This window comes from Heterostelium album, assembly GCF_000004825.1.
Source record: "Heterostelium album PN500 unplaced genomic scaffold PPL_contig15, whole genome shotgun sequence".
Taxonomy (NCBI): Eukaryota; Evosea; class Eumycetozoa; order Acytosteliales; family Acytosteliaceae; genus Heterostelium; species Heterostelium album.
Window position 1 is genome coordinate 616157 of NW_008805092.1, and position 16270 is coordinate 632426.

General features: G+C 32.3%; 6 protein-coding genes across 6 annotated transcripts; 1 reads left to right on the plus strand and 5 right to left on the minus strand.

The window, feature by feature from the left end:
* Positions 1 to 480: 480 nt before the first annotated feature.
* adamts (thrombospondin type I repeat-containing protein) lies at positions 481 to 5888 on the minus strand (the record flags this gene model as incomplete). Its single annotated transcript, XM_020577284.1, has 9 exons — positions 481 to 914; positions 1668 to 2908; positions 2999 to 3198; positions 3265 to 3353; positions 4187 to 4225; positions 4397 to 4416; positions 4694 to 5479; positions 5584 to 5694; positions 5782 to 5888. 9 exons carry the CDS (start codon positions 5886 to 5888, stop codon positions 481 to 483), a joined length of 3027 nt encoding a protein of 1008 aa, XP_020432958.1.
* Positions 5889 to 6418: 530 nt separating this feature from the next.
* On the minus strand, positions 6419 to 8568 carry PPL_06428 (uncharacterized protein; the record flags this gene model as incomplete). The annotated part of the gene is made up of 4 exons (XM_020577285.1): positions 6419 to 7203; positions 7432 to 8071; positions 8181 to 8271; positions 8381 to 8568. The coding sequence occupies 4 exons, from the start codon at positions 8566 to 8568 to the stop codon at positions 6419 to 6421; spliced, it is 1704 nt and encodes a 567-aa protein (XP_020432959.1).
* An 820-nt stretch (positions 8569 to 9388) lies between these two features.
* On the minus strand, positions 9389 to 11350 carry PPL_06429 (polymorphic outer membrane protein; the record flags this gene model as incomplete). Its single annotated transcript, XM_020577286.1, has 5 exons — positions 9389 to 9508; positions 9582 to 9845; positions 9920 to 10822; positions 10892 to 11078; positions 11154 to 11350. 5 exons carry the CDS (start codon positions 11348 to 11350, stop codon positions 9389 to 9391), a joined length of 1671 nt encoding a protein of 556 aa, XP_020432960.1.
* Positions 11351 to 11875: 525 nt separating this feature from the next.
* Positions 11876 to 12406, minus strand: PPL_06430 (uncharacterized protein; the record flags this gene model as incomplete). The annotated part of the gene is made up of 2 exons (XM_020577287.1): positions 11876 to 12043; positions 12068 to 12406. 2 exons carry the CDS (start codon positions 12404 to 12406, stop codon positions 11876 to 11878), a joined length of 507 nt encoding a protein of 168 aa, XP_020432961.1.
* Positions 12407 to 12788: 382 nt separating this feature from the next.
* Positions 12789 to 14793, plus strand: PPL_06431 (uncharacterized protein; the record flags this gene model as incomplete). The annotated part of the gene is made up of 3 exons (XM_020577288.1): positions 12789 to 13475; positions 13546 to 14202; positions 14251 to 14793. The coding sequence occupies 3 exons, from the start codon at positions 12789 to 12791 to the stop codon at positions 14791 to 14793; spliced, it is 1887 nt and encodes a 628-aa protein (XP_020432962.1).
* Positions 14794 to 14936: 143 nt separating this feature from the next.
* On the minus strand, positions 14937 to 15584 carry PPL_06432 (uncharacterized protein; the record flags this gene model as incomplete). Its single annotated transcript, XM_020577289.1, has 1 exon — positions 14937 to 15584. The coding sequence occupies one exon, from the start codon at positions 15582 to 15584 to the stop codon at positions 14937 to 14939; it is 648 nt and encodes a 215-aa protein (XP_020432963.1).
* Positions 15585 to 16270: the final 686 nt, after the last annotated feature.

Genomic DNA, 16270 nt, shown 5'->3' on the forward strand with positions numbered 1-16270 from the left:
TCTTTATTCACTCATTATTCATTTTTATTTATAATAAATTTAATTAAACCAATGATTAACAAATAAAAATTTAAATAATCTAAATGACAGCAACAACTAAATAGAGTAAAAACTACCCATTTGTGTTAGTGACATTCAAAATTGATTGTTTTTTTAAGTTTCTAATATTGATAAATGAACAAATTAGTATATTTTTACTATCTTTGTCATTGTCTTGTTATTATTATTTATTAAATTATTAAATAAATGAAGAATAAAGTTCATTTATGTGTCGTTATGTTGGAAGGTATTGGTTACCAATGCATTGTTGTTTGAGCGTTATTGCTATAGTTTTCGTAAAGCTATTTTTACTATTGTGTACTAAATGATTGATTCTTTGGTGAGTGGTGAATGATGTTTGTTTGTTGTTTGATTGGTGTAATTAGTTATTATTGAATTGATATATATATATATAAGCTATGTTATGTTTTGTTGATTGTTTTAGGCAACACGCTTTCCAGAGTATAATTCTTCGACTGGTGCATAACGCTTCTCGACAATCTTGATATCTACAGTGGAGGCAATTGGTGGGAGTTTAGTCTCGACAAACTTTACGAATTTATCGGCAACTTCGATTGGTGCATCGATCTGTACGACACGCTTCATCACACGAATTTCATATTGATCTCTGGAACGCTTATCTACATGCGGTGATTTATTGACTGTGTATTTCTTTGAGGTGGTTGGCAATGGGAATGGTCCACTGGTTTTGATACCCGACAGCTTGGCTGCCCATGCTACTCTCTTTGCAATGTATGGCAATGCCTTATCGACACCATGCATTTGAAAACTAACAATCTTTCTACCTGCACCTACAACTGTTGCTGCTGCTGATCCAACTAAACCTGACATCTCTCTTTTTTTTCTCTTCTCTACTTTATACAAAAACAAAACAAAACTAAAAACAATAATGATTTAAATTAATAAAGTTGTGTCGATCAAATTTGATACACTACTGCAACCACACACCAAAAAAAAAAAATGATCAATAGAAAAAAAAAAAAAAAAAAACGACAAAAATTATTTTTTTTATAAATTTATTTTTTATAAATCTTTATATTCGATATTCATTTGTATTTGTATTTGTATGATTGTTTGTGTGATTATAATTATGATCATTTTTTTAACTTAGTTTAAAAGTAAAAAAAAAGTTGAACAAAACAATATAAATAAAAAAAGTTGGTAGTTTAGGTTGAGGTTGGATGCGGAGGATGGTGAGGTTTTAACGAGCTTCTTGGGGAAGAATTGTTTGCAGTCACACGCTCTTGGTAGATCAAAGTTTGGAATACCTTTACAATTGGTATTGCTGACGATCTGGTTGTTGGAGGTGTTGAAACACACCATGTTTTGCCAGACGCTGTTGGGATCGAACGACTCGGAGTACGAGAATGACAGCTCCTCGTGGTGACTCGATGATTCTTCTTCGTCGCTCGAATCTTTCTCTTTGGATTTCGAGTCGGAACTCTGGTATTGTCGGTAGCATAGCGGTTCACAAGGCTCCCAGTCCCAACGAACACGACTGCAGAATGGCTGTCCTTTGCATGGACGTGAGGTGGTTGGTGGTGGCGCGACACACAGTGAGCTGTCGACGACACGCCACACCGATGAATCGATACACTGGATCATACGCTGCTGCGTTCCGTCTCCACACGAACTGGAGCAACCGTACCACTCTGTGACATCCCAATGGTATTCCTCCTTGCACGGCTCGACAGCACAGAGTTTCTGCGAGGTCGGCTGTTTGTCCAGACACTTGGTGTCGTTTGTTACCGCGCCAAACTGGTCGACACAATACACCTGACGTTTCTGTACACCGGATCCACAGATTTGGTCGCACTCTGACCAGGTGGAACCAACGACCCATTGTGGATCGTCGGTGAGACAAGTATCGTTTTTGGTGATGGTGGTGTTGGTGCAGATACGCTCTCTGGGTGGTGTAAAGCCAGGACATTGTGTTTCGTTGATGGTGGTGTTGAACGCCTGTGAAATGCAAGTGACATTACGATGTTGCATTGAACATGTAGCTTCCCGGGTGCAGTTGGACCACTCGCCAATTCTCCATTTTCCAACGTCACAATTGTGGTCGTCGACCTTACCGAATCCAACTCTTGCATTCTCTTGATCGAAAATAACAAGATATTGACGAAGGAGCGGTGTTCCCAACACCATGTTATAGTCGAGCGATTCAACCATACCCGGACATACATTTGGTCCTTCGATGAGCAAGTAGCCCGGTACGGCATTCAGCTCGATATAGGAAGTTCCACGGTCGGAAGCGAATTGAATACGGAACTTTGGGAGCAACTCATTGATTTCATCGTCGGTCATTCCAGCCATTGGATTGAGCACACAGTTCTTTTCAATGAAGAAACGCGAGGTGAAAAACTTTGAGAACGTCTTGATGCTGGTGAGCAGCTGGAGTGTCTGATGGAAGACGGCCGATGGCACGTGAAGGAATGGCGTACGGGTATCGATTCTTGTGGTCCAAACGAAATCTTTCACTTGGTAGAGAGTACGGTCACCGACATAGACATTCTTGATGCTGATACTGTAGGTGGTGTCTTGCATCGGTGCAGTGGCAATCTCCTTGTCAACAATTCGAGTGTCGAAACCACCCATCCAAATACGTGGATTCGCTTTACAGAGGTTGATAGCAAATACTTGTTCTACGTTGTTGAACGCTGCGTACTGAGTGATGTAACCGGATTCCTCACGATTGAAACCAAGACCAAGAATTCCAGTTGCTTTAATAGCCGATGCCTCACAATGTGGTTGTGACCATGGTTTAGATTGAGTCGTAATCGTATTAAACAAATAATTATTTTTCGATGTTGAATTATCAAGTGATATTTTATCTGAAACTTGATTACTTTTTTTTCAATAAAAAAAAGAATTAGAAAATTTCAGTAAATAAATTATATTATAATTTCCAATTATATATATATATATTATTACTTACGCAATATAAGAAGTTCCATCATTATATTCACCAGTCAGAGCAGTACCTTGAATAACTGAACCGGTTCCAGGTTTATAGATACCTTTCATTTGAAGACATCCAGCTGTGCAAACTTCGGATGCGATTGAGGTAGCTGTATTTTGAGTATCAAGAATTAATCTTATATCATTTTGATCTCCAACTCTTGATTTAGTTCCATACTTTTTTATAATTATCAATTAATAATTTTATAGTATTTAATATTTTACTTTAATTTTAATACTTACAGCTACATATGGACAATAGTTACCGATTGACAATATTGGATATAGTGGAAAACTTTTAACATTATTGGTTTTGTATGAATTTATTTTATCTATGTATAAACATGATAATATAATCAAATAAATAAATAGATATTTAATCATGTTTGTGAAATATTTTTTAAATAAATAGAAAAAAAATAAGATATATATATAAAAGTTTAGAAATATTTTATAATTTAAAATACTTATATATTTAGTTCATATAGTTGTATTTTAGTTTTTTAATGTTTTTTGTTAAAGTATTTGGAGTCTTGTTGAAGAATGAAGAATGAATGAAAAGAGTAATTAAAATATAAATAGATTGATGAAATCAGTAGTCAATAGAATAGATACACGGTTTGAACAGAACAAAACAGATATAAATTATAATTTATAGATTGGTTTTTGATGTTGTTTAAGACTACTCCAACTAACAAAAACAATAATCAGAAACCCAACTCTTGTATCCAAAAACAACATTAACATTGGTCATGAAATTCGAATTTACAAAGTTGATCAAATTAATATTACTAATTGTGGGTTATCTTTGTTTGATATTCTAATCATTCATTTTAATATTGGTTGTTGTAGTTGTTGGGTTATAACAATTTTGGTTTGACCATCAGTTATTATTACTTGTCAATTGACAGACAAGACATTCCTTCTATTGATCATATGATGATTTGAATCTATTTGATGTTAATATTGGTATTTTCGATAGATAGTAAATTCAATATTATCATTTCATTTATTAGATGAGTTAAGTAAGTTAAGTATTATAAAAATTATTATTATATACTAAAGTGAATGGGAGAGAGAGAGGTAGTAGATTCATGATTTGATTTGATTTCAGTATATCTTATTTACTATCTATCTGTTTTAATTCACTATCTATTTGATTTACAATTATCTTTATATAGATAGTGATGATAAATGTTATACACTAATATATATAATATTAGTTTTGAGTGTGTTCACAATAACCACACTCATTACATCATTTAGAATTTAAACACCCACAAACACAAACAAACACACAACACAAAGCAATAATAACAAGTTATTTTTATTGATGAATGTTGTTGGGTTATGATACTTATTCAATCTTATTTACAAATATTTGATGTTATATATCTAATATATTATTATAGTTAATAGTACAGGTCATTAAACTGACTTGTGAAAGTCGTCTGTTTATAAATATAAAGTTGTGTTTTAAATAAAAATGATAATAATAATAATTTAATGATTTTAAATACTTTTTTTTAGTTTATTTGAAAGTAAAAAGTATAATATTAAAACTTCTTTTATTAATACATTATTATTATATGATATGTTCAGTTATTTTGTTATAGATCTATTATTATTATTATTAATATCGATATATTATTGATTATTTAATTTATTATACAAAAATATCCATTTGTTCCTTAGATTATCTAATCTAGCTGGTATGATCCATCTATTCTCAGCAAGTCTTTGTGGATCTGGTGTTTCTAAATTTGAATTCGAGTCTCTAAGAACTGTGTACTCCCACAATGCCATTACCTTACTTTTTGGATGTTGACAAATCAAAAAGATATCATCTACATCTAAATCAATTGAAACTGATTCTAAACTATTATTACTATTATCTTGATTTTCATTTATACCATCATCATCATCATTCATTGTATTAAATATTAAATGTTCATTTACAGATAATGATGATGATCTTCTATTGTTATCATTTATATAGTTCATCGTCAATATTGGATTGTTGTTACTACTACCACTACTATTACTTCTATTCCATTTAACATTGATATTATTGATATTATTAATACCACTGTTGTTATTATCATTATTGATATTTGAAGTTGGTATGATGAAACCTACTATTACAGCCCAATGAGGTCTGTAACCTTTGAGGTTGGAAGGTCGCCAATTCTTTTCTGCATCATAAGGTATCAGAATCGGTAGATTAGCAGAGAGGTGTCGAAGTATTGAGATAGGTGTTGGATTTTCAATGACAGATGATTCCACCAAACCACTGAAATAGCTATTTGCAACCGATGAAAGATCATTCGCTGAGAACATCTCACCTTCCTTTGAATAGCCACGATCTATCGCTATCTTTAATAAATCTACTGAGCTCTCTAAGAATTGTCTTTGTAGTAGGTGTTCAACTGCACACCTTAATGCAACCAACCCACAACTAAATATGTAGATAATAGATATCAATCAATCATAATCGTTAAGGTTAGTGCAATGCATTAACTTTTAAAGATCAATAAAATATTAAAAAAAAAAAAAACTTACTTGTATGCACTCTGTAATCTATATTTATAATCAATAGGTAATGATATAATCCATTTATATGATGTGGAATCAACGTTTATGTTACAGTTTTTATTATTATTACATCTTAAGCTATTATTATATTAGGTATCATTTTAAATGTTAGTTTTAGTAAGTTGTTTGTCATTCATCAACAACATATCATTACACTTAACTTACAATAGTATTGAATTCAATAAAAGTGGTAGCTTTCTTTTGACATCTGGTATGTTAAGTTCATGTTGTGCATCTTCTATTTTTCTATCAAATACTTTATCTAATGTCATCTAAACAGGTTTTTGAATGAGTATGTTTCTTGTCCGAATAGAAACATGGATGTTTTGCTAAAAAAAAAAAAAAAATCTTTGCACATTAATTTTTACATTTTCAAATATCATCAATTCGCAAATTACCAATTTTGAGAATGAATAATCTATCAAGGAAAAAGAACTCAATTGTTTTTTTTTATAAACAACACATATGTATTTGTATTGAAATAAACCTAGGTTAATTTAACTTTTTATCATAAAAAAAAATGACAAATATGGTAACATATAGAAACTGTATATATTTGATACATGTATAGTCAAATTATCTTTGTTATTATTTCAGTTGAAAAAAGAAATAGTATATTTAATTGATTTATCGGTGTCTAGGAAATGATAGTACTTTACCACCACAAAGGTTTTCAAAAAAATTAAATTCCAGTGCTTGTTGTTTGCCCAAACTAATTGACAAATGCTTTTAACGGTAGCCTTCTTTGCTATCAATTGTAACAATAATGTTTTATTTTATAATATTAAATAAAATTTGATTATTATAAGTTTTGTTGATGTTCATCAGTTAACTGATCTATCATTGAATTACTAAAGTCGACATCTTGGACAGTGGACATATCGTCTGGATTAACTTCAACTACCTCCTCCATGACCTCTTCCATTTCGATTTCATCGTCTAGATCACCTGTGTTGTTTGATAAATCTGTTTGTTGTTGTTGTGGTTGCTCTTGTTGCTGCTGTTGTTGTTGTTGTTGTTGTGTATCAGATTGGTTTTGATTGTCATGATTAATATCATTTAGATTTCCTTCAATTTCATCGGTTGTCATTGGTTTCTCTTCGGCATCCAAATCAACAATCTCACCTCTATTATAAACTTCTTCAAATGTATTATCTACATCGATCATATCTACTTGATTTGACATATCTTCTTGTTGTTGCTGTTGTTGATCTACTTGTTCGTGCTGCTGCTGCTGCTGCTGCTGCTGCTGTTGTTGTTGCTGTTGTTGTTGCTGTTGTTGTTGCTGTTGTTGTTGCTCTTGTAATCTCTTTTCCTCTTCTTCTTGTTCTTGTAGTTGTTCATTCACCAACTTTTCAATTTCATCAATATCATCTTGATTTTCTTCTTGTTGCTGCTGTTGTTGCTGCTGTTGTTGTTGTTCATGTTGTTGTATTTGTTCTTGTAGTCCTTGTTCATGTTGTTGTTGTTGTTGTTGTTGCTGTTCATGTTGTATTTGTTCTGTTTGTTGATGATGTTGTTGAAGTTGTTGTTGTTGTTGATTATCTACAGAATATGTCGAGTCAGTCATTGTCATATCTACTTCCTCTACAATCTGTTGTAAGTGTTGTGATGGTGTGATTGGGTTGTGCTGTGACGGTGTCAGTTGACTCAGTTGCTGTGACGGTGTGATTGGATTGTGTTGTGAAGGTGTAATAGGGTTGTGTTGTGACGGTGTAATAGGATTATGCTGTTGTGACGGTGTAATAGGGTTGTGTTGTTGCGATGGTGTATCATAGCTATTGTCCATCATCGACGAAGTCGGTGACTTCTTACTGAGACCTGGCGAAGGTGACTGCATATTAATAGAACCGCCTGGTGACAACGGATTGAAAGCACCGGTTGCCTGTTGCGAAGGAGTAAGCTGGTGTTGACCAGACTCTACATTCATCGAAGGTGTACCTTGTTGATCACCTGTACTACTCTTTAAGAAAGAAGGTGAATAAACAGATGGTGAATTTGTAGATTGGTGTAATTGTTGTTGTTGTTGTTGTTGTTGCTGTTGTTGCTGAGTTTGTTGTTGCTCTTGTTGTTGTTGTTGTTGTTGTTCAGTTGTTGTTAAAGATTGTTGTTGCTGTTGATCCACCATTTCAACATTATTATTATTATTATTGTTATTATCATCTTTTTGAAGTAATGCTTGTTGTTGTTGTAAGAGTAGTTGTTGTTGTTGTTGTTGCTGTTGTTGTAGTTGTAATTGTATCTTTCTTTGATTCTCTTTGTAGTTATTGTTGTGTTGTGCCAACTGTTGCTGTACGGTAGACAACTGTTTGCAGAATCTCTCCACTGTATTTCTAGTCTGTTTAACACTCGATAGTCTTACATTCAAAGACTGATACAACGACTCTGGACTATCATATCGATTGTATCCACCATTATTTACATTATTATATATTATATTTTGTTTATTAATTTCCTAAAAATTGATTAAAGTTATTTATATATAAAACATTAATATATAAATAACTTTACTTTTTAAAAAGTTAACTATTCTATATATATATATATATATATAATATACTTACAATATAAGCATATACATCATCACAATAAAGTTCAAACTCTTCTAACTTTTGTGATAGATCCAAACAAGATTGTACACGTTTATTTGGTTCACTAATAATAATAATAATAATAAAAATTTGAACATTGATTTGTATTAATAAATAATCAATCCCTATTATATATATATATATATATCATTGTTAATGATTCGAATACATACTCTATAACGACTTTGTTTGCAGTGACAAGAATCTGTTGAAAATGTTTCTTTAGTTGTTTTGCTTGCATATCTATACTAACCGATGGTGTTATTACATTGGTGTTTGGCTGGTTAGATACTTGCATTGCTGCATGACCACCACCACCACCACCAACATTAGTAGGTGTAGATGTCTGATTTGGATTCATATCATATAAATTGCACAATTATGATGAATCAATCAAAAAATATTAATATCAAATTATTTTTTTTTTGCAACATAAAAAGTAAGTTCTGTTTAAATAATGGTCGGACAATAAATTTTATTAAGTTTTAACAGTGAAAACTTATCAGTGCTTGTATAAAATGTAAAGGTCAATTCAATATATCTGTTATAAACAAATTTATACAAAGGTTCGAAAGAATAAACAGAAAAAATATAGACAAAATGTACGGCCACAAGTACAACTAGATCAACAGGTACCTAGCCATTGCCAATTCAAATATTAAAACATCATATCGACAGTTGTGATAAGACTATAAACTGATAGTATAAGCCAAGTGTGAGAAAAGAAAAAACAGGAACTTTGCTTCCTAAGTGTTTATATTAGAGAGTTAGAAAGCTTAAAACCTAAAGTGGAAAAACATGAAGAAACAATCAAACAAATGAGAGAGGAAATCAATTCACTAATCAAAGATAAGAGAATTTGAGTCATCAAAAGATGAATATAAGATAAAATGGAACAGTGAAGTTAAATAGCAAAATTTATTTAGGTAGAAGTATAAATCAATTTTTATTTGTACAAATTTGATTCAAATTTATATAAATCTATCAATCGATTAACCTGTGTATATTGGAGAATAGATTCGGAAACTTTTGTTGGAACTATATAATTGAAATTTACTAAAGTTTAGATTTGTTAAAAAAATGAAACTATAATTAACTCTATTTTTAGAACATTAAATTAAATAATATATATAATACATCTGGGCTTTAAAGATTTAAAATTTAAAAATTTATTATTAAATTTAATTATCACAACTTGGACCGGTTGAACTTCCCAAACATGTACATTTAAGAATTGTTCCATATTGATCGATTGTGGCTACACCATTAAAACATGAACCAATTACACCGATAGCTTTAATCTAGATTGTCAAATTCGATAAGATTAGTAAAAGAGAATTAAAATATAAATTTAAAAAATAATTTAATACTTACATAGGTAAATGATTCTTCATCGAAAAGTGTTACAGAATATGAGGTTTGTGAATTTGGAATGGTAACATTTGCAATGTTAGCATCGATAATAGAGTCAGAGTAGAATGTGGTTGAACCTGGTTCATTCGACATTGAGTTGGTAAATACACCACCCAACAGTTGTTTTGGATAATTTGTGAAATAAATACCACCAGCTACGAGACCAGCAGAGTTGGAATCAAATACTGACTCATAGAGATTAACCAAGAACTGTCCATAGATTGCCTGGTACAAATACTTTGTAAAAAATTATCAATATTAATATCAACCAATATTTTTGATTTTAAAATAATACTTACAATTGCCCCACCATTTAATTCTGCAGTATTATATGTGAATGATGAATCGATAACATCTACTGAGATGTAATCAGTTCCATAGGCTGCAAAGATTCCAGCACCTGAAGCTTTTGCTCTATTGTAGTCAAACTGACTGCTCGATACGAGAAGCGATGTTCCAATCGAATAGATACCACCACCTACACCATCAGCTTCGTTTTGATAGAAAGTACAGTTGTAGACAGTCATATTGGTTTGAGTTTTAGAAGATGCATAGATGGCACCACCAGAGCCACGATTAATAGCTTGATTCGATTCGAATATTGAGTTTGAAACGGTCAGATTGATACCAAAAATTGCTCCACCATCACTGGCAAAGTTGTATTGGAAGAAGGAATTGTCTACATTAACTCCTTCGATAGAGAAGATTCCACCTCCATAGGTTGCAGAATTATCCGAAAATGATGAGTTGACTACATTGATTGGACCAATGGTATTTACAGCACCTCCAATATCAGCAGAGTTATTATTAAAGGTAGAGTTTACAATACTTGCGTTGTAACCATATAGAGCTCCGCCATTTCCTTCAATGGCAGAGTTACCGATGAAAGTAGAGTTGAGTGACAAAATAAAAGCATTGGGAGCATTGAAAACACCACCAGAATTTTCAACAGTATTATTTTTAAAGTTGCTGTTGATAATATATACTTTTCCATAAGTGGTACTTAAAAATCCACCATTATTAGTGGCTGAGCTACCTTCACCTGACACATTAATAATAGTGATTGAAGATAAAGCTGATGCTTTACGTCCACCAAAAATATTAATACTACCACCACTAATTTTAGAATTTCCTTGAAGGTCTAAACCATCAATGAAAACATCAAGCGTTGAATTTCCAGAATCAAATGAAATAAATTGAGACTGAATTGATTATTATTTTATTAATATTTAATAGAATTTTTACATATTTTTCATATATATTTTACATACTTTTCCACAGTTAAAAATAGCTTGACCTTGCCAGCCGATGAAAAATAGGATACCAGAAATACCTAGTTGACCATATACACCTGGACAATCTTTTTCAAAATATGATCCACCAGGAATCAAAACTTGATATGATATTTGATTTGGTATTCTAGCCATTGATCTTAAACAACCTGAAATTGTTGGACATCTAAAAAACAAAAAAAATTATGATGATAAATATTTTTAGAATTTAGAATATAATTCTCTTATTTTTATATCTTACGTGAATCCTCCTGAAGCGTATTGACAACTTGGGAGAGCTTGATTTATTAAACATTCGATAACAGATCCTCTATTTTCTTTAAGATTATTATACTCTTTGATTAATTGATGTTGATCTTGTTTGAATGAATCAATTTCAAAACAATTTAGTAATGAAATTGAATAAAAGATAAATATAATAGTATAAATAAGTTTCATTTTTTTTTTAGTTTTAGTTTTAGTTTACAAAAAAATGATTTAAAAGGTCCCTATTTAAATAAATTAATTAACACCAGTGTTATTTTTGCAAAAACATAAAAAATTAATTGCGTGATGAAACAGGACGAAATTTTGATTTTTTGCAAGATTTGGAATCCAAAAAAAATATCTGGGAATCTATCAATCGAATGAAAAAAAATCGTTCTAAAAATGAGTATACTCAATTTTACAAAAATTAACAGAAAACAAATATTTTCTTTTACTTCGATCATTCCATGGATAACACTTTTGGCTCACTCACATTCCATGGCCATTTTTGTAAACTGTTTATATGTATTTACTCTTGATTCCAAGCTTGTTAACATTACATCTTCACTGTAGTCTACTCTCTAGGAATCTACTTTGTTCTTCATATACAATTATAATATCTAGATAAATCAAAAATGAAGATTCAGAGTGACTTGATCTACGGGAGAATCTAAGAAATTTTTTATTAAATAACACAACTATGATAAATTAGTATTATTAATTATTATAACAAATTGTACAGATAATATGTTTATTTAGATATACACTTTCGAAAAATAAGCCATCCATTTTATTGAAGATCATTTCGATCACCGGTAGATTCCCATGCGCTGCAAAAGCATCGACTAACTTTGCTGTCCAGTACCTGTCTACTTGTACTCGGTTCTAAAGATATTGGAACAGTTCTACATTGTTCCTCTCGGTTGCCATCAACATTGCTTTGGACCACACTGATTTTGTATATTGATATTTCGCATGTATTCTCTGCACTGTTGTCATGTGACCATTTGATACTGCACTGAACAATGCTTGTTTGCCAAAAGGTAGATTGTTGTCAAAGATAAATTTGATTATCGTTGGTTCACATTTTACAAAAAGAAAATCCACTGAACGAGCTGTAAAACACTTGACAAACCTTTTGTATACCTCTTGGAAATCCGATATTGAACGAACATGTTGACAAAAATATATTAGGATATCAGAGTTTGGGAAGATTTCATAACTTTGAGATCTACTTAAAATAATCATTATATTAATTTTTTGTTGAATCGAATGTTTATGCTGATGGATCAAAGAACTTTTAGTGATGGTTCTTGTTTGTTTTTTTATTTATTTATAAATTGGAAAATCAAAAACAAATACACAAGATTTGATCAAAAAAAAAAAAAAAAAAAAGAATTAATATTTAGTAACATAATCCTTAGTAATCGTTTAGTTTTAAATAACATTTAATTTTATTTTCACTTTCATCAAATCACCCAACTACCATATTTAAGTTAATATTATTTCTTTTTTTTTTTTTTTTTTCTTCATTTAAAAAGTTTATTTTTGTACAAATACCTTTCTCATTGCAACAATCTATTATTGCCACAAAATATTAGTTTACTTTTTATTTTTATTAAAAAAAATAATGAAAACAATTAAATTTTTTGAAAAATCAGTGCTTCTTTGTAGTAAAGCTGAGCAGTACACAGCATTCGTTCGTGAAATTTCACCTGGAGACGCAAGTAAAGTCAGTCGTTTAGTTGTGAACCCCCAAAATCAAGATACTGTACTAGAGGATGTTAAGCTCGCATATTTAAATCCTATGATCACAAGCGATGTAGAAAACATCTTCCGTAGTACCAATCCAAATCAACTTGCTAATGCCAATGGTTTTCTGGTGATCGAAGTCGGAATGGCTGTTAGCAAAGACAACAACTCCAACATATCCGATAGTGCGGCTATGCCTACAGTACTCCCACCCGATCGTAAACAGCCAGCTGTTCCTCAACAACTGATCAGCATCCATGCTGAGACCAATAGCGACAACGACTTGGATATCCAAGAGGTTTCTTCTCAACTGGACTTCGCAAGTGTGATTGGAAACAACTCCAACATACCCGATAGAGTACTCCCACCCGATCGTAGTAAACAGCCAACTGTTCTTCAACAACCGATCAGCACCCATGCTGAGACCAATAGAGACAACGACTTGAATATCCAAGAGGTTTCTTCTCAACTGGACTTCGCAAGTGTGATTAGAAATTGGTTGAGTGGCATCAGTACTGTTTCGACCAACGCAGAGAAAGCGAATGGTTCCAACAATATCAGCATGGTACGTATAATTAATATTAATACCTATATGTTATTCCTCTACTAATATTATTAAATATTAAAACAAACAGGATGACATTGAAGAACTCTTTTTAATTTCAAAGTTTTTTAGAAATGGTATCACTTGTTTGATAAAAAAGAAAAGAAACGACCTCAATTCAGTGAGAAAATCAGTCATAGAGTTCATTACGGAATTCTTAAATTGCCACCGTTCTGTGCCATTCAAGAGTTTGTTTGTCAAAAACGAAATAACTCCTGAAGATATCAAAGCATTGGTGAATAGGCTTGGCCAACGATCGGCCATTACCTCCTCCTTGTCATGGCATCTCAAGGATTTCGCTGAAAAGATAGCAAAGGCATGTAAGTTCTCCGATCAAATATCATCATCCACCAGAACAATCGAAGGTACTCGAACCATTATCAAAACTATCTCCAGTAACCAAAGCTACTATTGTGACATTGCCAAGTACATGGACAACGAGACACACAAGAATTTCATCCAGGCCCTAACAAATCCAAATAGGCATATTCCACAAGTTACCCAGGAGCCCGTTCGAATGCCACACTGTTTACGACATGCAAAAGACTTTTTTCGCTGGGATATGGAGCGACAGCTCTACAGACTCAATCCAACCATTGAGCCATTCCACGACATCATCTTAGAGATAACCCGTACACTCTTAGATACAACCATTGTGGTTTCCATGGAGCTAATGGCTAATTTGGGTGTATATTTGCAACAGGTGTATCTCGGTAGGGAAAATAATTAGAATAAGGTTATCCGCTTTACCAAGGAAGTCTTGGCTTTCACAACTGGAATACCTGTATCATATTTTCGGGAGTGGACATGGACAGAGAAAGATATCTTTAGCTTTTGGGTAGTTAATCAACTCTTGAAAAGCGAACAGTCATTTCTAATCGTTAATGACCCATTTGGTTTGGTCAAGGCACTCGCAGAGATATTAGGAAAACATCAACAATGCAAAGAGTTGGCCAATCTTTTGCGAAAGTACATGTGGTTGAGGGCCTGTCGGCAATCAGGAAATACGGAAATCGACTTTGGAAATACAAAACAACAATACTACTACATCGAAGAAATCAAAGAAATCGAAAGAGTTGTGAATTCACCACAGACCGAGTCGCACCCCAGGAGGGTAATATTTGTGCAAGTCAACAACGAACAGGAAAATCAACTTTTCCTCAACTATGTTCAAGGACATAAATCAATAACCTTTATTGGTGTAAGCCTCCAGAATGTCAAATTTAATACTCAAGGATTGGTTGCCACACTTCAACTATTTGTACAAACCAAAGATTGAATTGAATTTTCTAACATTTAATTAATTTTAATAATCAAAAGTGAAGCTTCTTAATAATTCTTAAAGATTTTTTTTTTTTTGTTAATTTGAATGATATGTCGTTTTATCATTGAGAAATTTTATTTTTTTAAAATTAAATTAGATTAACATATGAACACTATCATTGACATTAAAGCAATAATAATCATCTTGATCGAGTTGATTTGGAGAATACTAGAGTCGTTCTCCTCCAAATCAATATCATGGAAACCTCTGGTTGTGTTGCCTCTTCCAGATGTTCCTGAAGTGGTGTTTCCTCCAGTTGTGGTGGAATTCCAATGTGTAGTTGATCCTGAAGTAGTATTCGATCCTCTAGTTGTCCAACTTCCGGATGTGGTGTTCCAATGTCCAGTAGTGGTGGAATTCAAACTTCCAGAAGTTCCAGTAGTGGTTGAATTCCAATGTCCAGTAGTTGATCCTGAAGTGGTATTCGATCCTCTAGTTGTCCAACCTGAAGTGTTGTTCCAATGTCCGGTGGTGGTGGTATTCAAACTTCCAGAAGATCCGCTTGTGCTATTCCAATGTCCAGTAGTTGATCCTGAAGTGGTATTCGATCCTCCGGTTGTCCAACCTCCTGAAGTACTAGTGTTCGAATGTCCAGTAGTGGTATTCAAACTTCCAGTGGATCCTGAAGTATGATTTCCACTTGTAGTGTTTCTGGTAACACTATCTGGTACTTCCATAGCACCGACCAAGTTGAACAAAGTAACAGCTAATAATAAAGAAGAGATAAAGAGAATTGTTGTTTTCATTTTTAATATGATTATAATTGATTAATGTATGATTTTTAATTCATGAACCCTGAAGGTTGCCTATTTATACAAAATGAATTTGAACCGCAAAGATTCTAAAATAGATCTTTACCTTTTGATTTTATATATAATTGATCAATGTCTCGTTTAGAGTGATATCATAGGTATCATATTCAGATAAAAATCGGGATCTTCTCTTGGACTCTTGAGATTAAACTAATTAAAATCAATCTTTTTTTCGAAACTGTTTCGTAAATAGTGAAAGAAATTTCTTTGTAATGATTGTTTTAATTGTGGAAATTCTATTAAGCAGAATGCAACGTTTGCAACTCTTAGACTGCAGGTTCCAAATTGGTAACAAAAAACAGAGTGCACAAAAAAAAAAAGATGGATTTTTATGTTTTTTTATTTTTTTGCAACGTTGGTATGTAGTTTTGAATTAAATTTATTCAAAATATCTTTTTTTAAAAGATAAAAGCCCCCTATGAAAAAATCTAAAGACAAAATTGAAATCTAAATAAAGATTTTTTAGATATCATGGTATGTTTGGAATGCCACTTTATCAAATGTGAAACAGTACCAGAGTACTTCATGACCTGATGACATAATCCAAATTTGCATCGAAACCGATCCAAACTACAGCATTATGAACTCCCCCATTACTTCGTCACACCCCAAAATGTTCA